Source organism: Spinacia oleracea, chromosome 5 (genome assembly GCF_020520425.1).
Source record: "Spinacia oleracea cultivar Varoflay chromosome 5, BTI_SOV_V1, whole genome shotgun sequence".
Classification (NCBI taxonomy): Eukaryota; Viridiplantae; Streptophyta; class Magnoliopsida; order Caryophyllales; family Amaranthaceae; genus Spinacia; species Spinacia oleracea.
In genome coordinates, this window is record NC_079491.1 from 96,987,906 (window position 1) to 97,015,660 (window position 27,755).

Sequence of the window (27,755 nt, forward strand, 5' to 3'; positions counted from 1 at the left end):
TCAAAGTTATTAATGAATCTCAACACTGTCCGGCTGCAAGGAAGATTATTGATTCGGGTGTGCTGGATATGTCAACTAAAGTAAAGGAGTATATTGGTGGAGTTGAAGGGGCTTGTGATTCATCAAACAATTTTGTGCGTAATGAAACTCTACTTGATGCTTTTGAACCTTCAACATACCCGGTTTTGCAGGAAATTGAGGAACCGTTTGTTGAAAAACTCATTCTAACTGTGACTAAAAATCCACTAAAGAGAATAAAGAAGAATAAGAAAGGGACCGAAAAGGATAATGAGAGGAATGTTAGGCCAACATGAATTGTTGAGAAGAAACGCAATAAACCGAAAGGTTGGAACAAGAGAAGATCAAGAAAGACATGTTGATGATTTGAGAGAGGAAACTCAGTCTACTGATCAGGTAAACTGTTCTATTTCATAGTTCAATTGTTCTTTTTATTTCTCTTCTTTGTTCTTTGTCTTCGTCATTGTTCTTTTATATTCTTTAGTATGTTTTTTTTATATTATTTTTTCACTTAGTTCATCTTTTCTATTCAACTTGTAATGTTCTTTTTCTTCCCTATAATGTTCTTTTGTCCCCTTATTATGTTCTTTTCTTTTTTCCAGTGTATCATAAACTTACCTGTTGGTGGTGTTTTGGTTCATCCAACATCTTCGAAATCACAGTTGGAAGCTTTTGTTCCAAATGATTATTTTGGAGTACACATACATCCCTTGTAGATTCATCTCACGATTGGTATTTTTTTTGTTTTCAATGTGTTCTTTTATGTCATTTATATTTTTTGGATTCTTATGAATGTTCTTTTACTTTTTTTATTTAGATTTTTACGTGTTGTTCGTGTTTGCCTCAATCGGTATATTTGAATGTAGATTTTTCAAGTGCTTAATATGTAGATTTTTATTACGAGCTACTGATGTTTGGCGCAATAAACATTTTGAAATGAAGATCTTTAATTGCATAATACGTATAGTTTTTTTTTGTCGTTTTACTTTTCTCAAATTAGGATATATATTATGGAATATGGTTTAAAAAAATAGAATACGTCAGGAAAATTAATATTCTAAATTTTTTCAAAAGAACAAAATTTCAACCCCTAAAACATTGTTGTATACTATTTCATGCTTAAAGTGTGAAAAAGAACATTCCTCAAGAGATAGGAAGAACGTGCTAAAAGAGTATAAAAAACATTTATCAAGTTATAGAAGAACATGCTTCAACAAGGAAATGAACTTCTTCAAGAGTGAAAAGAACAACTTTAAAACCTTTAATTGAAATACCTTGAGTAAAATATCCAAATTACCTAAACCCTGATATTCACAGGAATCATATCTACAATTAGTAGAACACCAGACAGTTTACAAACGAACCTTCCACTAGTTCAAAAGAACAAACCAAACCATAAAAAGAACAACACTGCCACTGTTTTAAAAAGAACTACCTACACCCTGATATCAACAACATAAGCCATTGTTTTAAATAGAACAATACTGCCAACTATATAACTATGTTTCTACATTGTTTTCTGCCTTCATGAATAACAACCCATCTATTCTACTTGATTTTCTCTCTTCAATGCCAGGTAGTTTATCTCATACTTTTTGTTCAGGTGGCTAGATAAATTTCCCCGGCATACCGCATCCTTAGTTTGCAAATAAAATCGTCTTGGAAATAATTAAGAGTGCGTTATTAAAAGAACACCTTTAAAATTACCCAAGTCCAGAAATTCAGGTGTTACTTACATTTTCATCTGTGTTTGTAAAGCAACAATTCTAAACTGGGTTGCCTTTGTAGGTTTCCATATGCCTCATAGCATAAACCCCACAATCAACCTTGTTTTTTCAGTTCTTCCACGACATCTCAATCAACAACTTTTTATACTGCAAAATTTGCTGCTTCTTTAGTGGGTGACCCTCTGGGTTTGAAAATGGCAGCCATCCGTCAAACTGAATGAATTCGAAGCCAAAAAGAACAAAAGAAGTTAGTAGAAAAACAAACATTACAAAGAAAAGAACAAAAGTACATGATAACATATGTAAGATGAAATTGAGGGACAAATAGACTTATAGTTCTCTATGCATATCCGTAATATTTATCCTCAAAGTTTATGCTTTATGGTAGATTGAGATTGTCTATGATCTCAATTCTTTTTTCTTTATGGTCGATAACAAGTAAATATAAATGATCACCAGACCACACGGGAAAGAACAACTACAATAAGTAAAAAGAACATTAGTCAAAGAAAAACGGACATTTATTAGAAACAAAAGAACAATTGGATAAGAAAAAAAATGAAATTGTCAGTTTTACCAGATGGTATCCCTTCAAAGACCGAACACCAACAACTTTGTACTCATGCCTTATTGTTGAGATGTTATGATATTTTTAGGAAAATATTTGCTATTGTTTAGGATTGTTATTTCCTATACTTAATTAGAATGTTACAATTTTGGATGATATAATTTAACGTAATTGCTATTGTTTAGGATTGTTTCCTAAACGTAGGAATTACATTAATTAGGATAGCTTCATGATGTACTATATATATGCATACATTAATATCAATCAAGGCAAGATTTTAATCCTTTAATCATTTTTCACATGGTATCACAACCTGACATACACACACAATAAAACAATGGCCTAACACCCAAAAAAAATAAAAATAAAACAATGGCCGACGACGATGAACAACCACCATCGCCGCCACCTAAAAGGGAGATGAAGTCACCTTTTTTTCTCGGCACAGGAGACCGACCAGGTGACTTCATCACTCCCACTCGCTTACATGGAGACAATTATGATGATTGGGCTTCAGATATTCAATTGGCACTGCAGGCGCGCCGCAAGTTTGAATTTTTAGAAGGCACTATTACCGGACCGCAACCTCCTTATACCCAATCTGATTGGAACACAGTCAATGCAATGTTGGTTTCTTGGATTACAAACACAATCAATCCTGAGGTAAAGAGTACCCTGTCTAAATTTCGTGATGCGAAACTCTTATGGGAGCATCTTAAGAAACGATATGCTATGGTTAATGGCCCAAGAATTCAACAGCTAAAGACTTCAATTGCCAAGTGTGAGCAAACAAAAGCTATGCCTGTTACCAATTACTATGGAAAATTGAATGTATTATGGGAGGAATGTTTTAAGCATGAACCACTGATTTCTTGCACTTGTTGTTCGTCTTGTACTGCCGCATCATTGCACCAAGAAAGACGTGAACAAGGAAAATTACATGACTTCTTGATGGGACTCAATAATGATTTGTACGCTCAATTAAGGATCAATATCCTTTCTCAAGATCCCTTGCCTTCGCTTGATCGAGCGTACCAACTGGTGATACAGAATGAGCGTGTACGGCTCGCTAAGGCAGCCATAGAAGATAAGCCATCAGAGGTCCTTGGATTTGCTGTCCGTACAAGCGCTGTAAGAGGACGAGGAAAAATGGAGAGGCCCGTGTGTAGCCACTGCAAGAAGCAGGGGCATGATACCTCGACTTGTTGGTCCCTCATTGCTTGTCCTCACTGTCATAAGCATGGCCATGACAAAAATAATTGCTATGAAATAGTGGGATATCCTGAAGGGTGGTCTGATAAAAACAAGACTGATGTGGGTTTTGCTCGTAGTCATCAGTAGGCTGGTCGTGGACGTGGTTCAGCTCGTGCTAACCCGACAAGTAGTACACTTGGAGCATCCTCTACTAAAATTTCAACCGATCAACTCTTCACACCTGAACAATGGAAAGCTCTTGCGGGCTTGATTGGTAATTCTCAAGGTTCGGATGACAGGTTGAATGGTAAGTTTGACACGAAATCATGGATCATTGACACCGGGGCAACTCATCACGTGACCGGTGATTTGTCTTGGTTATTTGACACTATGGCGTTGTTTGAGTGTCCGGTTGGACTTCCTAATGGTGAATATATTGTTGCGGCCCAATCTGGTTCAGTTCGATTGTCGGACAAAATCACTCTTAAAAATGTTCTTTATGTGCCGAAACTCAATTGCAATTTACTTTCGGCTTCACAATTGAATGATGACTTATATTGTATTGTCCAATTCAACTCTTATATGTGTGCTATACATGACCACACCAGGGAGCTGATTGGAACGGGAGTTAGGAGAGATGGAATTTACTACTTCGACGGAGCTGAAGGTGATTCGATACAACATGTTTCTGTCTACAACGCAACATCGACTTTGAAGTTGTGGAATAAAAGGATGGGGCACCCTTCAGAGAAAGTAGTGAAGTTACTCCCTCCAGTTCGCAATCTCAAGGGTAGTTTAAATAAAGCTTGTCAAATATGTTTTTGTGCTAAGCATCCTAGAGAGAAATTTCCTTTAAGTGACAATAAGGCAACCAGAATTTTTGAGAAAATACATTGTGATTTGTGGGGCTCTTATAAACATGTCTCTTCTTGTGGAGCTCGTTATTTTTTAACTATTGTTGATGATTTCTCAAGAGCTGTGTGGATTTATTTGTTGGTAGATAAAACGGAAGTTTTTCGGATGTTTATGTCTTTTATTGCAATGGTAGATCGATAATTTTCTCAAACTGTGAAAGTTGTTCAAAGTGATAATGGTACGGAATTTAAATGCCTACTTGACTATTTTTCTGCAACTGGTATTTTATTCCAAACTTCATGTGTGGGAACCCCGCAATAAAATGGGAGGGTTGAGAGAAAACACAAGCATATTTTAAATGTGGGGAGGGCATTACTGTTTCAATCAAATATGCCTATTTATTTTTGGGGAGAAAGTAATCTTGCCGCCGCTCATTTGATAAACCGCACACCCTCTCCTTTGTTACACAATAAAACACTATTCGAAATCCTATTTGGCACCCCTCCTTCATATGAGGCAATTCACACCTTTGGTTGTCTTAGTTTCGCTCATGATCAAAAATCCAAAGGTGACAAATTTGCAAGTAGAAGTAGAAAATGTGTGTTTTTGGGTTACCCGTTTGGAAAGAAGGGGTGGAAGTTGTTTGATTTGGACAAAAAGGAATTATTTTTTCTCGTGATGTCAAGTTTTTTGAGGATATTGTTCCGTTTGGTAACCCAAGTGTTGTGAATATTGTCCCGGAAAATATTGTGCCTTTGTTAACTAGTGAAATTGATAGTGATTTTGCTGATTTTGTTGATTTGCCTAACCTACAAGCCCAAACACAAAACCCCAACCTCATCCAACCTGAACCCCAAGCCCACCAAGACCAAGCACTCCACTTTGATACAGATCTAGACCTGGGCTTGAGGGAGGGTGGTCAGGCCCACACCGAAGCTTCATTAGCGCCAGAAACTGAGACTTCTTCAACGAGTCTTTCACCTGGGCCAGATGTTGTTCCTACTGCTAGGCCCGTTTCACCAGAGCTTGACAATAAAAGAAATGGGCAGTCTGCTCGTATGGGAAGGGGTATGAGGGATAAATTTCTTTCGGTTCTATTAAGAGATTTTGTTACTCATATGATGGTTCCTGAAAGTCCATTTCCCATCACTCCGTCTCCACATCATCCCTCAGGTACTCCTTATCTCATAGCACATTATATAAATTCTAACAATTTTTCTATAAAATACCGAAAGTTTCTTGCAGCTGTTATTTCGAGCAATGATCCTAAGTCGTTTAAAGAGGCTATGAAAGATGTAGGTTGGCAAAAGTCAATGCAGGAGGAGATTCGTGCTTTGGAGGAAAATGGTACATGGACTCTTGAACCTCTTCCAAAGGGTAAGCGTGCGTTGGGAAGTCAGTGGGTTTATAGAACCAAGTACTTCTCAAACGGTGATATTGAAAGGCTCAAATCCAGATTAGTAGTTTTGGGGAATAATCAAGAAGCCGGTATTGATTATAATGAGACATTTTCTCCCGTTGCCAAAATGACTACGGTGCGTGCTTTCTTGGCTATTGCGGCTTCCAAAAATTGGGAACTTCATCAAATGGATGTTCACAATGCCTTTTTGCATGGAGATCTTTAGGAGGAAGTATATATGAAGCTACCCCCAAGATTTGAGCGTTCCGATCCAAACTTGGTCTGTAGGTTACGAAAATATCTTTATGGGTTGAAACAGGCTCCGAGATGTTGGTTTGCAAAGTTGGTCAAGGCTCTTAAAGGGTATGGTTTCTTACAATCCTACTCTGATTATTCCCTTTTTACTTACGGTAAGGGAAATGTTCACATAAATGTGTTAGTGTATGTCGACGATCTTATTATTTCTCGGAATGATTCCGCTGCACTTAAGACCTTTAAAGCCTATCTCGGTGATTGATTTTAAGATGAAAGACCTTGGTGCTTTGAAGTATTTCCTCGGAATCGAGGTGGCAAGGAGTTCGGCTGGTTTGTTCTTGTTGCAACGCAAGTACACGCTTGACATTGTATCGGAGGCCGGATTATTGGGAGCCAATCCATGTGGTTTCCCTATCGAGAAAAATCACAGATTAGGACTCGCAAATGGGGAGCTCTTATCGAACCCTGAGTCCTATCGCAGATTAGTAGGTCGACTCATTTATCTAGCAGTGACCAGTCCAGATTTGGCCTACTCGGTTCATATGCTATCTCAGTTTATGCAGGAGCCTAGAATTAAGCATTGGGAGGCGGCTTTGAGAGTCGTTCGTTATTTGAAAGGTACTCCGGGACAGGGTATCTTGTTACATGCACATAGTGATCTGTCCTTGCAGGGTTGGTGTGATTCTGATTGGGCAGCATGCCCAATCACTAGACGCTCTTTGTCCGGGTGGATTGTGTTCCTTGGGCAATCTCTTATTTCTTGGAAGACAAAAAAGCAACACACAGTTTCCCGCTCGTCTACAGAAGCGGAATACCGATCTATGGCAGCAGTTACTTGTGAGCTCAAATGGTTGAAAGGGTTGCTTCTGAGCTTGGGTGTGCACCACCCAAAGGCAATGAAGCTCTTTTGTGATAGTCAATCAGCCCTTCATATGGTCAAAAATTCAGTGTTTCATGAACGTACCAAACACATTGAGGTTGATTGTCACTTTGTTCGGGATGCGATAACAGATGGTTTGATTGCTCCGTCATATGTTCCGACTATTACACAATTGGCGGATATTTTTACAAAGACTCTTGGAAAGAAACAATTTGATTATCTTCTCGCCAAGTTGGGCAATTTTGAACCTCGTGCTCCAACTTGAGGGAGGGTGTTGAGATGTTATGATATTTTTAGGAAAATATTTGCTATTGTTTAGGATTGTTATTTCCTATACTTAATTAGAATGTTACAATTTTGGATGATATAATTTAACGTAATTTCTATTGTTTAGGATTGTTTCCTAAACATAGAATTACATTAATTAGGATAGCTTCATGATGTACTATATATATGCATACATTAATATCAATCAAGGCAAGACTTTAATCCTTTAATCATTTTTCACACTTATACTTGCAATAAATTTCTCCAATCGCTTCTCCTCAGTTGCTTGACTATCTTGTGACCCACCGTATTGGTCGTTCTGGCAAAACATGTTCTTCAAATAGAAAAAAGAATTTTAATTATATACTTTAGAAAAATAATAAATGAAGAATTATGAATAATGAAAAACTTAAGAAAGGAATTGTGGAGAAATAGAATTTCATGCTTGTTTTGGTGCATTGATTTGGATCATCATTCAGAATTCTTTAGAATGCGTCAATCACATTATTTATTACCCATACACCCTTAACTGTTGTAAAAAAACAAAATGTGTATAAATTAAAGGAACACGCAAGTGATATAAAAGAACAATTAAAATTTTAATGAAAAAAATTGTACCTAGAGTTTGCATATCAGCTATGGGCACTACATTCCAATCATCATTGAACAACTCCTCACTGTTTTAGGAATTAATTTTATATCATTGTAAGAAAAGTAACGAATATAAAAAGAACATCTAGATATAAATATTGGCAATAGTAAAAAAAAATACTTAATGTGCTGGCCCCTCTCCAAAGGCATAGTCAACTAAGCAACGGACGTCCTTTTGCTCTTGATCCAATTCCTCTTCGGATACAAGAAAATGTGAATATTGAGTTAAGAAGGGTGACTTTAACACGATAAGAACATACTTGATTACCTCATCCTTTCAGGTATTTGTACAAAATTTTCAACACTTAAAGAAAAAGAACACATTGTTTAAAAGAACTTACGAGGGAAGAAAAAGAACGCAATGATTAATAAAAAAGAACAAAATATTACAGTTAAAAACACTCACAAAAACATCTTATAATATCATAATATTAAAAAACATAAGATATTATGTATTAAAATACAGTAGTCTTACTTCAGGTACGCATACAGAGTTACATTTTCAGTCTGTGAGTCAGCAGCTATTGGAGTCCTAAACTTTGATTCTTCAGCTGTACGCATTGGAGACTTTAGGGTGGCTTCTGCAGGTCTTTTGTACAAATCATCCAAATCAGACCTTACACTTCCAGGCTCTCTGTGCAGAACATAACAGAGTAAAGAACATTTGAGCAAGAAAAAAAGAACACTATGAATTAGACTAAAAGAACAAAGGTTTAATTAAAAAATATATAACGCATAATAATAGAAGGAAGATATTAAACCGAAGATAGAAAAGAACATAAAGAAATAGATGAAGGGAAAATTCTGAATAATGAAACAAAAGATCACATAAATATTTTTATCAAGAAAAAGAATCATTAAAAAGAACAAATAAGACAAATAAAAGAACAAATAATTGTTTATAAAAGAACACTCTGAATAATGAAAGAAAACAGTCACATATTTATTATACATGTATATGTGAAACTGTTTTAAAAGAAACAGTCACATACAGTACTCAGTTTTTTCTGCAGGTTGCTTTTGTTTGTTAGCGTCATCTCTTTTCTCCCCAGAAATAGTCTTGAAACTTGTTCAGTCAAAGATTTGTTAGCCAAGATGGCTTCCAAATTCATTTCCTCCTCATACTCATGTGCAGGAGGAGGAGGATTTGAAGCGGAAGCCATTCCAAGCTTCAATGTCAAATCACTTAACATATCTGGCTAGGATGGCGGAGTGGGAGGTGTGAAAAATGGAGGCAATTCCAATGGATCATCCTCAGGTTTTTCTATTTGTTTCCCTTCATTCCACATCGTTGCCTTCCGTACTGCTTCATCAAATAAAATTGTGAAGTAGTGAGAGCTGAAAAATCCTTGTCTTGACTAACGATTGAACCAATCTCCTCAGTATTCCTTCCCTCTGGCTCCTCCAGTGTAGACTTTCCCTTCTCAAAATTGACTGGAATTTTAGTTTCAGAGCACTTCGACCACATTTTTGCCATATTGAATGGCAGACTTTGTTTGACATCACTTGTAGTGTCAAAAACCTTTCTGGACAACGACAATAAGTCATTGAACTTGTTCATGAAACTCTCTGCATGAAATTCCTTTTTAACAATAACAAAAAATAAGGAACGTCATTTAAAGACTGAATGATAAAAAAGAACATTCAAACGAAAGAAAAGAACAAGGGAGAGAGTTGAAAGAACATGCTTCAAGAGTTAAATAACATGCTTAAAGAAGGGAAGAACATCTTTGGGAAGAACATCTTTAAAGTTATAAAATAACATGTTTAAATAGCATGCTTAAATGTATAAAAGAACATGTTTTAAGAATGTAAAGAACTTCTTGCTAGATTGAAAGAAACATTAACATTGAATGCAAAAGAACATGGTAGGAAAAAGAGAACATTTATAAAATTTAATAGAACATAAGTTTTAGAAAAAATAACATTGGAATAAAAAATAGTCAAAAACTAAATGTAATGGTTGTGTTAAGGGAATTTTATTTTTACCTCAATTGTTGAAGGTATTTTGACTTCCTCAGTGGTGTTGGAGTGTGCCTGTTGCTGTGGCATTTCCAGGTCATCACCGAGTTGATTCACCGACGAACCCTGATGTGCTCCAATCAAATCATTCAGAAACTAGTTGGGTTGAGGCCCGTGTTGTTGTTGCAGTTGTTGTGGTTGTTGTTATTGTTGTTGTTGTTGTTCTTGTGGTTGTTGTTGTTGTTGCTGTGGATGTTGATGTGGCTGTTGTTGTTGTTTCTTTGGTGGTGGTTGTTGCGGTGGTTGAAGAAGAAGTGAATGTTGTTGTTGATAGAGTGCTTGTTGTTGTCTTAGTAGTAGGATCTCCTCCCTATACAGTTATAACTCAGGTGGAACTTGAATTCTGTCAAGTATGACTCCATGTCCAAAGCCTGTATCATTATCATTCCTTACCCTGTTCCTTATCATTTGTCTTGACCAGCAGAAATAAGGGGGAAGTTCCTAGGAGGATATTCTTCCATGACATTCACCCGATCAAAATAGCATACCTAATTTAACAAAAATAACATATTTTTTTGTTAGTTAGATTAAAAAAGAAGATGAAAGTAATATAAAAAAAGGGGAAAACTATTTTAATGATTGAAATTTAACATTAAAAATGGTAGTGGACCAGCAAACAATCTGCTTATGTCCAAATTCCAGTACTTAGCTGCCCAAGAAGGATGGTATAGGCATACTGGCACCAATTCAAATTCCTTACTTGATCTAACAGTGCTAGCAAGGAATCTGAAGTTTGGCTTTGGAAATAGAAAAACATGAAAGAAAAGAACATTAATTATGTTTTTTAATAGAATAAGAAAATAGAACATTAAATAGAAAAGAAAGGAACATTAAAGAGAGATAAAAAGAACAATGATAATCAAAGAAAAGAACATTGAATTCAACACAAAAGAACACAACTGAAATCCAAATCAAGAAAAGTACATTACAGAAAAATCATACGTACGCAACTAAAAAAATAAAAGAATAGCAATAAAAAAAGAACATCAGAGCCAAATAAAAGAACATTAACGAGAAACAAAATAATTTTGAAATATACCGTTAAATTGGTAGTGGATTTAATGAAGGTGTTAACTGCAACCACTGGAAAAAATCTCTTCCAGTTATCATCAACTGAAGTCTTCTTTTTTATCAACTTTTCAATCATTGTATTCAATTTTGGGCATCCAGACTTCACATTCCAATACGCCCAAAATTCAGAAAATGCCCTTGAGACATCCGTACCTTTTTCATCGGTCTATTCCACCACCGGGGCTCCTCCAATAGGTAAACCGTAGACCAGGTATACATCCTCTATGGTAATTTCAATAGCAGATTTTGATAGATGTTGGGACTGGTCTGACGAGTTAATTAACAACCAACTAAGCTCGCAGGGGAATGGATTTTCATTTTGGGGGATGTCAAGGTTAAGAAGAGATCCAAACCCTAACTCCATGATGGCTTGTTGTTTTTCACGATCAGTTTCAGAATTAGATGCAATTCCTCTCAAGAAGCGCATCATCAGTTGTGGAGTTTGCCCGAGGTTCAGTTTCTGTTAATGAGATCTTCCATGTATTCATCATCAACCGCAATTTCTTTACCTTTTTTACCTCCCTGGAAAAGAGAATAATAAAAAAAGTACATTAGACAGGGTGTAAAAGAACACTATATGAACGAAAAAGAACAAATAAAAGGGGAACTATTTGACCTTCTCATCCATTCTTTTTCCCTTCTTCATAACAGGTGCACTTTCTTCCTCCTCTTCTTCTTCAGCTTCGTCGCCCTCATAATGAGAATGAACAACTATCTGATTTTTTTTGCCATCCCTCTGAACCAAAAAGAACATAAATGAGGGTGTAAAGTACAACAAAGTGAAACAAAAGAACATTCCTTTATATAAAACACAGCAATGATCTCTATTACAATATAAAAGTGAGGGAAATAAAAAACAATAGAAAGAGGGAAAAGATAGCTGAAGTTTACCTTAGTTGCGGTGGTCTTTCTCAAAGTTACTCCTCTCCCCTTCCTACCAACTGGGGCAATTTTTTCTTCCTCCTCATCTTTTTCATCGTCCTCAGTGACAACCTATTTTCCTTTCTATGTTTTTTTGGCCTCTTCCTGAACTTTCTCAGCAGGTAAAAGGGTTTTGTTCCTCTGTGCAGCATCCAATTCCTGCTTCACCTTGTGGATAAGCTCAGGGAATTTTTCCATCAACATTTGAGCTCTGTTGACCAAAACAAAAAAATATTACTAGTACCAAATGCAACATAAGATAAAACTAAAAGAACAACATTTATTTATATAAAGGTACCTTGTTATTTTTCTATTTGGTATTGATTTCTTTTATTTCCCATTTGGTTTTTGAGGTTCTTCAGCAACTTCTTGTCCAGCATTCTTCCCTTTAGTAAAAACAGAAACGCAAAAGTATGTTTAAGAACCGAAAAGAACGACTACAATGTAAATAAGAAGTAGAAGTAAGAAATACAGAATATACCTCAGAGCAAATGTTAACTTCTTTTTTCTTTCATTTTGTTTCTCGGCAATTATTTCATTGTTTTTTTTCTTCAGCTTCATCTTTCCTCTCAGGTTCATCCTGCTCCTCAGAAACTTTTACCTCTTCAATATGTTCTTTGGTTTTGTTGCTCACTTGTTCAAGAACTTCCGCTGGTTTTGCAGCTTGTTTGTTATATTATCTTTTTGTGATGTTCATTCAACATCTTCTCTTGTTCTATTAACTTCTTTTGAAGTTCTTGCACCATTTTTTGCTCTTCTAGTGCTTTTCTTTTCTTATCAATTTTGTTATAACAAAACAACATAAGTAACGAAAAAGCAAAGAAGAAAAAAAAACAAGTGCACAGTTCTCATTATGCCAACTTTAATTTTTTTTCTTACTTTGTTGTTATTTCATTTTGATTTCGTATTTCTCAAGTCTATATATATATAATGTTTGTTCTTCAGAATTTCAATCATTAATCATTCTATAGTTTTAGAAAAAACATTTTAGAGAGAGAAAAAGGAGAGGTATTATATTCTCTCAACAAAATAGATATTTTTAGGCAGAGAAAGAGTGATATACAGAGTGAAAGACTGAAAGCGTAAGAAATGCAATTTCTACTTTCTTCAGTTTCTAAGTTTCTTCTGTATTGTTTTTCGTTTGTTGAAAATGAATGAATTAAGGAAAATACTAGTTCTTAGGAGAGGAAGAAATACAATTTTGCTATTTTTCGAAGAAAGAGAATCGCAGCAGAGCATGATATTTTGAGAGGATTGTGATTAGTTTCTGAAGATTTATTAAATAATCACTACTACAAAAAAGGGCATAGAGTACTGTTGAAATACACTTTATAGGACGCCTTAGAGGCGTTCTCCAACTCAGCGCACTATAATGTTTATAAAACGGGTAAAATAAGCGTTTTATATACCTAATCATAAAGTACAGTGATAAGAGATAAGCGTCCTCTATTCCTTTCCTAAAATCAGAAAATAAAAAAGGAATATAGAACGGTTAACGTACACAACCGTCTCTTATACTCCATAATAAAGCGCGCCTTCCGTACATAACCGTCATCTATTCTTCGTAATAGATATTGAGATATAGAACACCTTCCATACATAGGCGTACTATACACTTCCTGTTTAATATTAAAATAGAAAGCAGTTTCCTAACACAAACGTTCTATATTCTACTCCTTTTTAAAAAAAAAAAATTCAAAAATTAACAGCTCACACATCCCTAATATAGGATATTACGATCCTAGCTCCAGTATGTAAACTAAGTCTAAATAGATAAAATAAAAATGATATCCACACAATCTTTCCAAAAATCATTTCATTCAATAACAAAATAAAATTGTTCATACAATAACAAAATCCTATCATTCATGACAAAATGATCCATACAAGGTATGACAAAAAAAATAAAAAAAATCAAAGACCTTTCTCTGCAGCAGCCACTGGAGCTACTGTAGCAGCAGCAACTGGTATTCTGTAGCAACAGCAACTGTAATCGTCTACTGGTGGTAGACTTGGCAGTTCGTCTGCAGGAGTGAACCGAGGTGACCATGCATCTCCTTGAGCTAGCTTAAGTCACACTAGATCATCATCATTATCTTTGCCATCTTCATCGTCATTTGGTTGGTGATATCCGGTAAAGTATGAGATCCCCCTCTCCTTTAGCTCGTCAATCGTATTTTGAAAATACGTGGAAGTTTTATTAAAATACTACAACAAGTTAAAATGTAAAGGAGTCATAAATGTAACACTAAATAATGGGTATATGCACCAAATAAAAATTAGTGGAAGAATAACATAGTTCCTAATGTCACAAATGTGCAGTGGGATTGTAATGGATCGTACTAATGGTCCACCGGAAAAGGCATAAGTCCAGACAAACAACAGCAGCAACAGACTTGCAGGGAGTTGCAGACAGGCAGGCAGGGAGGTAAAACAAAGATTTCAGAATCACTCACTCGCTCGATCTTTTGGTAAATCACTGGTGGTATCAATTTTTTTCATCCCTCATTTTGGGAGAAGGGGGATAGAAGAGGAACGCACTTTTTAGATGTAATTGGAAAAGACAGAGCAACAATATAACATTCCAGAAAAGCTGCATATAAGTATAACACAGAGCTCAAATTAATGATATTTGATGATTGAGCTCATCATATTCTCTCTGAGGACCATTTTTTAGTGTTAGGAGATATCATAGGCTATTTATGACTGCCTGCAAAGATGGTCGTCAAAAGAGAGGGGCAAACGGTCCTCGAAAACTCCCATGGCCTCTCTAAACCTCATTCTTAAAAGTAACCATGTTTATTACTTAACATCCGAGTAATAACTTATTTTACAAGAGATACAAATATGTCAGTGTGAAATGCAATGTATAAAGAATCAAAAAATCGAGGATAAGATATGGGCATCCACATTCACAAGCAACTTAACCAGATAGTAACTCAGATTTTTAGCCATTACTTAAACATATGTGTGTATATATATAAGGAAACTTTACAGATGTTGCAGCTTTATAATTTGATGGATAAATTAACAATCCTAGTGGTTAGATATTCTAAAAGTACACTTATTAATGTAAACAGCTGCGACAAGGACTTCTGATTTGACCACCAAAAGGCATGTGAAAATTAAACAACAATGCGACTCACAGATCTTGCACTTTGTGTCCAGCAATGCAATTTAGAACCCATGAGTTGTTTTCCAGTTTTGCAGCACTTGAAATGGTAAGAGCTTTTGCATCAGATCGCCTGCAGTTTAGAATTGTATCCTTTTTGCGAAGATCACAGTTAGCAGGAGGCTCAAATCTCAATGCTGTAGACTATGGCAGTTCAAAACATCAGATGATCTCCCACAAAAACAAAATTGGAAATTGTTTCACTTACTTCGGTCTCCCTAGCTTCCACACTCTTTATTTCTCTATCTTACTCCCTTCCTAAGTTCCTATCAATCATGACTTATCTCCCAAACTATAAGATTACTTTTCCCCCTCTTTCTTTCTTTAACAGGAAATTTCAATACAATTCGACTAAAATCATATAAACTTTAAAAAATCAGTTTAATAGGACTTAGTTCATCAGATTTATTCGGCAAAAATTCATGAATTGTTCGGCTTAATTATAAATCGAGCATCAATGATTCGACCTTAAACTTGAATGGAAGTCTCTTCCACATACGTATAAAGAGTTTACACCAATAATTCCATACTTAGACATTGCAATTTGATTATTAACAATATTCATAATCCCTAGTGTTATTAGTTGAAGGGTAAATATGCAGAACAAAATTAAGGATACCAACCTTGAAATTCGGAGAGCTGGGGAGTCGATCGGCGTTCACCGGATATTGAAAAGGAGCGGCAGAGGTATTGCAGGACGGCGGTACGGCGACGGAGATCGGTAGTGGTGCGCGGTTTTGGTTTTGGTTTTGCGGGAATGGGAGATTGATTTTGGGGTTTGTTTTGAGTAAAACCCTAGAAATACGATCATACGAGCAGTTGGGTTTGCCTAATTAGAGTTTCTATTTAAATATGGTTTTGGGTTATGGGATTTGGTTTTGCGCTCAACTTTAAGTATTTTTAGAGTTAATTAGATATGTTTTAATTTCATTTTGCCGGCCAAGTTTATAGTATGCATGGATTAGCACCGTTTATATGTTATGAGCTGTATATATGTATTTAATTAAATTAATTTTTTTATTACGGTAAAAAATACGAAACTGTTAAGTAAGGCAAGCGCTCTATATTCTTTTCCCCACAAAACAGTTATCAGAGTTAGGCGTTCTATATTATCATGCGAAACGCCTACCACATTTAAGCGTTCTCTATCCAGTGTCACTTATTCTGAATTTTGTAGTAGTGAATATTTGAAAATGTTGATCAAGTGTTGATCAAGATACGCTTCATTGTTCTTTCTTCTAATGTTCTTGTAACGCCCCGACCTCTAATCCAATTATTAAGGCATAATTAGCAGCGGAATTAACCTAATTTGGTCGGGACGTTACCTGCCGTAACTCCCACTTGGGAATTACGAGGCAACCATCATTCATAAGCTATTAAATCCCAAAAGTTAATATAATAATCCTTTATATTAACGAAATAAAAATACATAACTTACTAAGAGTCTTTAATTAAACTATTAAAACATTAAGCATAAACTAAGTGAATATTATTCAAGTGAAATTCCTCGCCACTACTCGTCTCCATCGTTCCCCGCAGTACCTAAAACAGAAAACAAAAACGGTGAGCCGAAGACTCAGTAACGAACTATTCTAGCAACGTAAATTCATTTCAATTCATTTTATTTAATAACACAGGGAGAATAGAATAATGTAAAATATTTTATAAAGTCCTTTATTTAATTCATTCATAACTTTAGGGTGCACATGCTAGACGTGGCAAGTATGACATGGTGGAACGTCTTCCACGATGGACCGCTGTCCGTAAACATGGGGCCTTGGCCCGGGAACATGAGAGCCTTGGCTCAATGGGCGGATGCCCCATGAGTACATGCATGACCGAGAATCGTAACCTGTGAACATATACTGCCAAACGGACTAGGTATTTCACTTTCATTTATCATGTTTCGTTTAATTTTACATTTTAGCCTTTCTACTTCAGTTGAAGTAACATATTTCCTTTAGATCATGTGATCAAAATAAATCATCATTCCTGTCATGGTTTCTTATAAATATTATTTTATAAGAACATTCAATCAATCATAATATAAGGAATAATTCCATCAAATCGTATTATAATAAATAATTCAATAAAATCATATTTCATTTCCCGCAATTCACAAAATATGTCAAAACATTCATTTAATAAATCAATCATAACGTTGTAATTTCATAATCGCATTTATAACGGAATTGCGGGTACTAGCAATAGCCGTTACCTTAATTCCGCGTTACGTTAAGCTTTGTCCTTGGTTCGTTCTGTCTGAGCTCCGAGTCCGAATTCTTTCAAATGATTAAATTATTGAATTAATATATAAAATGATAAATATTGTAAAATTAATATCAAAACGATTAATATTTTCAAAATAATGTTATTAGTTTATAATTTATAAATTAAATATGAAATAACTTAAATAAAATGTATAATTAAATTCAAGGTTTAGGAAAAAGTTTTAAATCTAGAATAATCATCAAATTTGTTTGTATAACAATATTAGAATGAATAAGTGTAATAATTTACCTATTAAGTAAAACATAGTAGTAAAACATATTAACAATATTAGAATAAGGAAATTTGGGCCAAGATATGAGTTGGGCTTACTTGGATTGTGGAATAAAACCAAGCTCAAAAATAGGAACTTGGTTCCTAAAGCTTCACGTACACACACAACCAAACAGAGAGGAAAGCAGGGGAAGCAGCAGCAGGGAGCACGACAGAGGGAGGAGAGAAAAGGGAAGGCTGGGCGGTGGACGGTAACGGAGAAGGGGGTGTGTGTGGCGGTTCTGGGTGGTCGTGGAAGTGTTGGGCGGTCGGGGTAGTGCTGGGTTGTCGTGGTGGTGGTGGGTGCAGCAAGTGGTGGTGGCGGCAGTCACGATAGTGGTGGTGGTTCAGAATTGATTTTAGGAGGTAATTTAGAAATTTGAAATCAAAATTGAAATCGAATTTGAAACTGAAATTGAATTTATTAATCTGATTTGTGTTGCATTTGGGGATGAATGATCAGCTATTTATAGAAGCTTGGGTGCTCCATTGATGCCACAAATCATCTTGTTTGAAGTGCCAAGTGTGAGAGGTTGAGCAAGAAAATTGGTGATTCATATTGGCTACTCTAGTTTTAGGTTTACAGATTTGCAAGTTAGGTTTGCTGAATTAACAAGAGGATTGATTGTAGTAGAGACACATAGAAAGTTGGTGGTTGAGTTCTCCTACAATGGTGACACGATTGAATGGAGGAAGAGAAGAAGTTTGAAAACTGATTTCTTGTGAATAAGGGAAATTTGGTAATTACGAAATGTTAGACAAATTTTCAGAATTTAATTACTAATAACCAAAATTAAAATGACAATTTTGACTAAATTAATTTCTGAAAATAATATTTATAAAGTTCAAATAATTAAATTTAGTTTCCGAATAAGTCGTTAACGAAAACGTTATTTTATAATTTTTTTATAAGTTACGAAATATTTAAAACGTAATTATTGTCGAAAATATGAGATTAAATTTTATAATCTAAAATAAATCGTGAAATAATATTAAAAGTCATAAATAAACTTTTGTTAATTAAATATGAAATTACAACTTAAAACGAATTTTAAGAGAATTAAACTTAATTAATCGAGCTTTAAAATTCCGGGGTATTACATCCTCATCCCCTTAGAAAAAGTTTCGTCCTCGAAACTGGAGCTCAGTTGAACTTGCCATTCCTATACATGTCATACTTAATCGTTTTATTCGTCATGCAAATATGATAACATTATAACATAACAAAATTCATACGTCTTTTCGTTTCTAAACGAATAACTGGGGATATTTCGATTTCATTTGCGCTTCGACTTCCCATGTAGCTTCAGATGTCAAGTGATTGGCCCACAAGACTTTAACCATTGGAATTACTTTGCTTCTAAGTCGCTTTTCTCTTCGTTCAAGAATTTCAATTGGTTTTTCCTCATATGTAAGATCGTTACGCAATAAGAAGGGTTCGTGCGTAATCACATGACTAGGATCAGGAACATATTTCCTTAACATCGACACGTGGAACACATTATGCACCTTTTCTAAGTCGGTCGGTAAAGCAAGCCGATACGCTACTTCACCTATTCTTTTCAATATCTCGTACGGCCCGATGTATCTTGGGCTCAATTTTCCAGTTTGACCAAATCTCATTATTCCTTTTGTTGGTGAAATTTTCAAGAACACGTGATCTCCAACTTCAAATTCTAATGGTCTTCTTCGTTGGTCTGCATAACTCTTTTGCCTACTTTGTGCTGCCTTCATTCTCGATTGGATCAAACGAATCTTGTCAGTAGTTTCTTGAATCAATTCAGGTCCTATAACACGTGCTTCATCAATATCACTCCAACACAACGGTGTTCGACATTTCCTTCCATAAAGAGCTTCATACGGTGCCATACCAATGGTGGCCTGATAACTGTTGTTGTACGAAAATTCAACCATAGGTAGGAACTTTTCCCAAGTTCCTTGAAAATATAAAACACATGCTCTCAACATATCCTCAACAATTTGGTTAGTGCGTTCTGTTTGTCCATCAGTCGTTGGGTGAAATGCAGTACTGAAGTTGAGCTTTGTTCCAAGAGTTTTCTGCAATTCTTTCCAATAGGTGGATTGATATCTCGTATCACGATCAGAAATAATCGAACTAGGCACCCCATGCAATCGCACAATAGTATTCACATATAGTTCAGCAAGTTGATCTAAACTCGAATTGTTCTTCACTGCTAAGAAATGTGCTGACTTTGTCAATCGATCGACAATAACCCAAATAGAATTCATTCCCTTGGTTGACCTTGGTAAGCCTAAGATAAAATCCATCGACACGGAATCCCATTTCCATTCTGGCACATCCAGAGGTTGTAACAAACCTGCTGGTCTTTGATGCTCGATCTTGATTCTCTGACATGTCAAACATTTAGCCGCATAATATGCTACTTCTTGCTTCATATTGCTCCACCAATACACTTGCCTCAAATCTTTATACATCTTATTTCCTCTAGGGTGAATCAAATATGGTGAACTATGAGCTTCTTCTAAAATTCTCTTTTTCAACTTCTCATCATTAGGCACACATAATCTTCCCTGAAACCTTAACGTACCATCTTCTTGAATGACAAAGCCGAGTGACTTTCCATTTTCCACTCCACTCCTTTTTCTTTCTAATTGCAAGTCCTTACATTGTGCTTCCTTAATCTCATCAATCGAAGTTGGCTTCATTACCAACACATTCAAACAAGAATTTCCTTATATGATAAACTCAATTTCCATCTTTTGTAGATCATCTTGGTTGGCTAGAGAAAAAGTTAGGATAGAATTTAGGTGAGACTTCCGACTTAATGCATCTGCAACAACGTTAGCCTTTCCGGGATGGTATTGAATATCAAGGTCATAATCTTTAAGAAGTTCTAACCACCTACGTTGTCTCATGTTGAGTTCTTTCTGGGTGAAAATGTACTTAAGACTCTCATGGTCAGTGAAAATTTGACACGAAACTCCATACAAATAATGTCTCCAAATCTTAAGGGCGAAAACAACAGCTGCAAGTTCGAGGTCATGGGTAGGGTAGTTTCGTTCATGGACTTTGAGTTGGCGTGAAGCATAAGCTATAACTTTTCCGTTTTGCATTAAGACACATCCTAACCCATTCTTAGAAGCATCACTATAAATCACAAATCCCTCAGTTCCAGATGGAAGGGTAAGAATAGGGGCAGTGGTGAGACGTTTCTTAAGTTCTTGAAATGCACATTCACAATCATTGTTCCACACAAATTTGGTATTCTTCCTAACTAATCGGGTTATGGGTAAGGCAACCTTAGAAAAGTCTTGAACGAATCTTCGATAATATCCAGCTAAACCCATAAAACTCCGTACTTCAGGTACATTGGTTGGTCTAGGCCATTCCACAATTGCTTTTATTTTCTCGGGATCAACCGATACACCTTTCTCAGAAATAATATGACCTAAAAATGATATCTCCTTAAGCCAGAATTCACATTTCGACAGCTTAGCATATAACTGGTTTTCAATCAGCATGTCTAACACTTTTCTAAGATGCTCCTCGTGTTCCTCGGTACTCTTAGAATATACCTAAATATCATCAATAAAAACAACTAAAACTTATCGAGGTATGGTTTGAAAATGCGGTTCATTAAATCCATAAATACAGCTGGCGCATTGGTTAACCCAAATGGCATCACGACAAACTCATAGTGACCATATCTAGTTCTAAAGGCTGTCTTTGGAATATCCTCGGGTTTAATTCGAAGTTAATGGTATCCAGACCTCAAGTCAATCTTTGAAAACACTTTTGCACCTCTAAGTTGGTCAAACACATCATCAATACGGGGTAAAGGATACTTATTCTTAATAGTAATCTTGTTTAACTCTCTATAGTCTATGCATAACCTCAAAGTTCCGTCCTTTTTCTTCACAAACAATACAGGGGCTCCCCAAGGTGAAACACTAGGTCAGATATATCCTTTTTCAAGTAACCCATCTAATTGTTTCTTTAACTCTTGTAACTCAGCTGGTGCCATTCTATATGGTGCCTTAGAAATAGGGGTGGATCCTGGGATTAATTCAATGCTGAAATCTAATTCTCTTGGTGGGGGCATACTAGGTATTTCTTCTGGAAAAACATGTGGGTATTCACAAACAACAGGTATGTCAGTAATGGAAGATGCAGGGGTATTTAGGTCAACAACACTACATAGATAACCAGATAAACCACTCTCAATCATTTTACGTGCTCTCAAAGCATGGACAATTTGAATCGTTGGTTTTCTTACTAACTTATGGAATGAAACTCTATCTCCATTTGGTGTTCTAAGGGTCACACTTTGCCTCGAACAATTAAGGTTAGCTTCATACTTAGTCAACCAATTCATTCCCAAGATTACATCAAATTCAGATAGGTCAAAAGCTACTAAGTCTGCTAGAAACTCTACTTTTTCTATTACAATGGGACAATCTCTATACATGGTTCTACATTTCACTATTTCTCCACTAGGAAGGGAAACACTCATAACATGAAAGTCACAACATGGTTTCAAAGGGGAGGGATACATCCCAATAAGTGGTCGGTCGTCCGTTGTCTCATCATCCGTTGTCGAACCATCTGCTTTGTTGCTTTAGGCCTAACCTCCAACCTTAGTTTTGGAATAGATTCCCTCTCCGAGCGGAGCCGAGCAAACCCCCCCCTCATATGCCTTTTGGCTAGCTTTTACGGGTTGCTACTTTCTAGCTCTTAGCTTGACTACCTCTACCGAGAAGCTCTCTCTCGCTTCAGGTTTGCCTAATCGAATTATTCCTTTTCCTCCGCAAACCAACCACTTTTGAAAAGGGCATTTCCAGCACCAGGAACATCTTTTTCTTAATGAGATATCGATCGAATATCCCTCAAAAGGCTTCATCAATGTGCGCGTTAACGGCCCCTTATTCGCCCTTTTGAGAGTGAAACTACACCATCCACCTACCTTTACTCGGATCTCTTTCTAGAACCACCTCCTTAGAAAGAGCCTGTTTTTGCGTGACTCTATCTTCTAAGTGAATTGGCATTACCTTAGTAAGCTAGCTTTCTAAGCAAGCCTGGTTCTCCGGGAACTACGGAGCAAGAAAACGGCTTTAGTGACTAACGCAAAACTGCTTTCGCTCTGCCCTTGCTTGTTGAATCATAACAAAGAGACAGGAGAATCCCTATAAAGGATCGCTTCCTCTCTCCGGGCCGATGCAAAATAAGAGCATTTTAACCAAAGGTAAGGAGTAGTAAGGGCGAACTTAAGTCAATCTTCAAAGTATTTTGATGACATAGGACATTGGATACCGCCTACGTAGAAGCGGACTCCCACATAAGCACGCGAACAAGGGGCAACAACAGAAGTCAAAACAAAGTCTAAGAATTTGAAAGCACATGCTCTTATTATACGTTAGACGATTCCACCCCCTAACTCTTCTTTAGCCCCGCTGGCGCAGCATCTAAAGCAGGTTAGGCAGATGCCGACAACGTTGGAAAGCATGTTTCAAGTAAGTCCTAACTTGGGCTCTTTCCTTCTCGGTACGTTACGGGTTTTACAGATCTAACGCTTGCTGGCTTGCCTTCACTAGCAGATGTGCTCTCGTTACGAAGTGTTGGTGAGTGGTTTCAGTATTTTTATATCACATAGTCCTTGAAATGTAGGAATATACATCACAACCCAAGACGTTGGGTGCAGCAGCTGTGGCTAGTTGAGTTGGAGAACGTGATATGGTTTTAAGCAGTGCTCGATCATTCGCTCATAAATATTTGATCAATCTATTTGGTTATCAACCAGATTATTCTCTCGATTCATGTAGCATGTGGACTCCTAGACGTATCTCTTTGCTATATCTTTCTTAATCCCCTTTCTTTGAAAGCGGTAATAGATCTAATTTGAAAAGATAAATTCCTAGCAAGCAGAAAGACATGGCCTATAGATCAAAGAAGCGGGATCGAAACCCTCCCCATGTGCAAGCGCTAGGGCGGAGAGCAACTCCCTCGTTAGTTGTTTGGAATTCTCATTCATATCCTTCTCACTGTAAGGCCTGTCCCATTCCCGCTCCTTACCCCTCAAGTCTAGATATAACTTGTAACCGCTTCCTTCTCTACTCTACATAGGGCGAATCTCTTCGAACTTATCCCTCAAACGTCCAACTAACAGGTTTGACCAAAGGCAAGAGTGATGAGTCATCCTCTCAGGAGTCAGTATCCAATGCGATATACTCAATGCAGTCTTTAACGGATTCGTCTCTTTCGGCCGATCGGGTTGATGAGACTGCTATGCAGGAACGGCCTATAGGAGATTCTGTCCTTGTCACTATCAAAGAGATCCAACAATCTATAGTTTTTAGCTTAATGGAATAAGGTAGAGCGAGAATAGAACTCACCTGTGTGTACCGTTTTGGAATAAAGACCGATGCTGTTCCTACCTTTTAGCGTCTCGCATGATCAATCGATTTCAAAAAATATCTCGCTTCTCCAATCCGCGATAAGCTGTGCCATGTGCTTTCACTTCTTCGTGCGCTGAGAAAGGAGAATACCCTCTTCTGGTCGAATAATCGAAATTTTTGAGTATTAACAGCACTTAAGTCTAACGAGTTTAGAAAGTATGATAAGATCTCTTATAGATTATATAATTATTCTATCTATTGCCGATTTGGGAATAGCCCATTCCTAGTGAATCTTTTATCATCATTGTTGGTTAACATGAAGTCTACATGCTTTTCCTCCCCTTTGGGGGTAAATTCCACCTACGTACTACCTACCGTCTTCTGCTTCTTGGCCTTGGCTTGCAATGAGTCCTCCTTTCCTTTCTATCAAATAGTGTTCATTCACTAGAAAAAACTAGAGAATTTCGCTTAGCTAGTACAATCTATAGATTTAGATCTCTATCATGCTTAACACAGCCCTAGAGAAGTTCAGTCTCACAACATGCAATTCAATCCAATACTATACATCTGCAAAAAGCCTGTCCACAGAGAAATAAGAGCTCTTCTGCCAGGACACAGAGCAGCATTAGTGAAAAAGAAGCTCTTTCCATTATTTACCAACCGGCCCGAGGTATCCTCAAAAGCAGCAAGAAAGCATTCGTCAATTCTTGCCAATCATATAGTGCTTCCTGTCTTTTTTATAGAAAAAATCTTCTCTTGTAGCAGTAGCTAGCATTCGAGTCCTTGGTACCAGAAAAGGAGGGTACAATTAGTGCCACTATCTTTTGTCCAAGCGATGACTGCCCTTACTCTAACAAGTAAGAAAATCTCCTTCAGACCATTTGAATCTCCTTCTCTGAGCGCTTTTGAGGAAGTCAAGACGAATAATCGACTTTGCCTGCTTGACGGATAAGGTATTGTCAGAGCCTTCTTGAAGAGGCGGCGCATCCAGCAGGAGAAGAAGTCGCTAAAGCGAAGTTTTTGGAATCGAACCTACGAATTAATTATGAGTTGGGTGCTTTAACCATTCAGCCATGGATGCAAAAAGACTAAGCGAGTGAACTAGGTTTTAGTCCTTCTTGGGTTTTTCTGCACCATATTTTGATCTGCCGCGTTCTTCGATCCGGAATTCCCAACAAAGAATACAATGGGATTTCACACCTGGCAAATCTTTCACTCTACCTCCTCTTATTAAGACCATAGAATGTTCATGCAAATTATGACCTTCGCCCGGAATGTGAGCAAATATATCATGTCGATTGCTCAAACGTACTTTGGCTATCTTACGTAGAGCTGAATTAGGTTTTTTCGGTGTTCTCGTTGAAACACGCGGGCGTACTCCTTGCTTTTGGGGACATTGGTCTGAAGCTCGAGTACGGTCCGTGCGCCGTTTTTCTTCTCTACCATGACAAATCAATCGATTTCGAGTAGGCATCGCTAAACAGCGTTCCCCTCTAGATTACATATCTTTGCTTGTTAACGATGTGAATACAATACAGCTGCAACTGACATAGCACTAGTAGAAAACTATCTTTTCAACAATTTGTTTATATAAACATACCTACAACTTCAACTAAGATTATTACCGGTGTAGGTATTGGGTTGGTTGCATTAGTATTGCTATGTTTGGGGATCTCTCCTGCTGTAGGCGATCACGCAATAGAACTCTATTAGAAAATGATGATACAAGCTTGTTTATAACAAATATATCTATTAGGATAGGTTAGCGCTAGTAAGTGTTAGAGATCTTGCTGGATGAAAGCAGATCTGTTCGTCCTGTCTTTCTATTCTTGTTAATCTTGGATGTCGTGTAAGCCTACCATAGGTCCTTTACAAAAGCAGTTCAATCCGTAGAGGATATCTTCTAGGAGAATGAGCATCACTTTCTTTACCTTTTAATTTCATATCGAAGAATTTCTTTCTAGGGTTATTTGAGAGCGAGGGAACCTAATTATGTCTTTTCCTTGTCCAATATTCCTCTATTGTCTTATATTCTATTGTATTCGCTTAGCCTCAAATGAGGTATGTAGTCGCTTTTGGAAGTTGACTCGCTAAAGCGAAGTTTTTGGATGGATCTTGGGCTAACAAGGAAAGATTCTTGGGACTTCAGCTGTTAAAGCCAGTTTAGTTATAGTGGCGCCAGCCTTACATTTTTTGTAGTGCTCCCCCCGAATCTCGTGTGAGAAAGGAAAGCTAACAGCTGGTGAAAGGGCTTTGTTCTCGTATGAGAAATAAAGTTTCTCAGTCTCATAAAGCAAGCACCTCTTTCGCATAAGAAAGTGGAGGCGGGCTTGGGTACGATCTAAAACGATTCCACATGAAATAGGACCGGACAATTGCCCTTCTTGAGTAATGGTAAGCGGGCTAGTCCCCGAAAATGCTCGTTCATTGAAGTTGGGGGTTAAAATCAACCAAGAAACTAGGCTGTTCAAAGCAATCTAACCACGTCAAGGAAAGAGTCAAAGTACAGCAAGACAAGCCTCTTCTACCGATCCTGACCCATGTTAGGATGGTGGGGCTTTGCGAACCTACCTATCTAAGTCAAAATGCTCGATTGTAAGAATAGGGACGTTCCCTATCAGACGCTTTTAAAAGATGCCTTTTCAGCCAGTTGTATAAAAGGGCCAGGGTAAAGTAAATAGTCCTTTTATATCCCCCACCGGTGATCCGCCTGCCACTATGCTATTCGGGTTCGGGTTCGGGTAAGGATTGCCTGGTGAGATGCAGACCGGCTGGGGCCATATTGCCTTTGTTGTATAGTAGGAATTGAAGCTTTGGAATGAGGGTTTGATGATTGCCGCAGACGAGACTCTTATTTTGTATAAGTTCTACTTTCTCTTGCAGTTGAAAAGTTCTGGTCCCAATTCACCGGTCTAGCGTACCCAACAAGAAATGTCCGAGCGTGAACCCCCGCTGCCATATAGCGTTAGCGCATACACGTTTTCTTGCCGTAGCCTATTAGACGACGTCTACGTAGTAGGATCAGAGTAAGCGAGCTCACTCGACTATAATAGAAAGTTGAGGCACAAGACTCAGACTTCGTTAGCGCTCTTCCCAATAGTAATAGCATCGAAAGAACTACTGCTGGCAGGACTGAGCCAAGGGCACCATTTTCTACTATGCCAGACGTTGTGGCCGGTCTTCCCTCTCTGATCTCGAACTCTTTCTCAGAAAGAACGAAGAATCTTAGTCTTTTATGTCAGCTAATAGAAGCAGGTGTCTTCTTCTTTTATTCTTTTATTGACTGCACTCCTTCTTCTCTTCCATAAGCTTTGCTTAAGCATGTAAACAAACATAAGGGAGTTGACTCGCATCAGTTTGCAGAAGAGTCTGAACAGTTTGCAGATCATCTCTAGCCTTGGTGATCCTGTCAGTTATCCCACTAAATTCCTCTCTATGCAAAGCCTTAAGTTTGACTTTAACGGCTTTCATTTTATAACTGGTCCATACATGATCCTTGACTATTACAGCCCTGCCAAGAAGTCTGGACAGTTTGCTGGAATTTGCTATGATTAGCTAAGAAGTTGAAGAATCTGAAAGGTCTCCCTCTCCCAGAATACTCGGGAATGCAGTTGATGAGCAAGGGAGAATGGTCTGAAAGGCAAGGGTTGAGGTAATCCACAACCACCTCACCATATTTTTGAATCCAGTCTATGTTGCCAAGGCCCCAATCAATTCTACTAGACACCTTCCCCACACCAGAACCCTTATGCCAAGAGTAATAGTGCGCAATACTTTTAATTAACACTAGATTACGAGAAGAAAGAAAGTCATTAAAGTCTTGAATCTCCGCTGAGGTA

The 27,755-nt window shown here is 37.2% G+C and overlaps 2 protein-coding genes and 1 long non-coding RNA gene across 3 annotated transcripts; 1 reads left to right on the plus strand and 2 right to left on the minus strand.

Annotated features, from left to right (window-relative positions):
• The first annotated feature begins 6,231 nt into the window (after window positions 1–6,231).
• On the plus strand, window positions 6,232–7,161 carry LOC110802027 (uncharacterized mitochondrial protein AtMg00810-like). The gene has a single exon (XM_022007454.2). The coding sequence runs from the start codon at window positions 6,232–6,234 to the stop codon at window positions 7,159–7,161; it is 930 nt and encodes a 309-aa protein (XP_021863146.2).
• Window positions 7,162–13,629: 6,468 nt separating this feature from the next.
• LOC110802008 (uncharacterized) lies at window positions 13,630–15,945 on the minus strand. The gene is made up of 2 exons (XR_002537052.2): window positions 14,975–15,945; window positions 13,630–14,036 (listed from the first exon to the last, which is right to left on the minus strand). It is a non-coding gene; the product is annotated as an uncharacterized lncRNA (long non-coding RNA).
• Window positions 15,946–25,024: 9,079 nt separating this feature from the next.
• Window positions 25,025–25,390, minus strand: LOC110802013 (ribosomal protein S12, mitochondrial). Its single transcript, XM_056829893.1, has one exon. The coding sequence runs from the start codon at window positions 25,388–25,390 to the stop codon at window positions 25,025–25,027; it is 366 nt and encodes a 121-aa protein (XP_056685871.1).
• Between the last annotated feature and the right edge of the window lie 2,365 nt (window positions 25,391–27,755).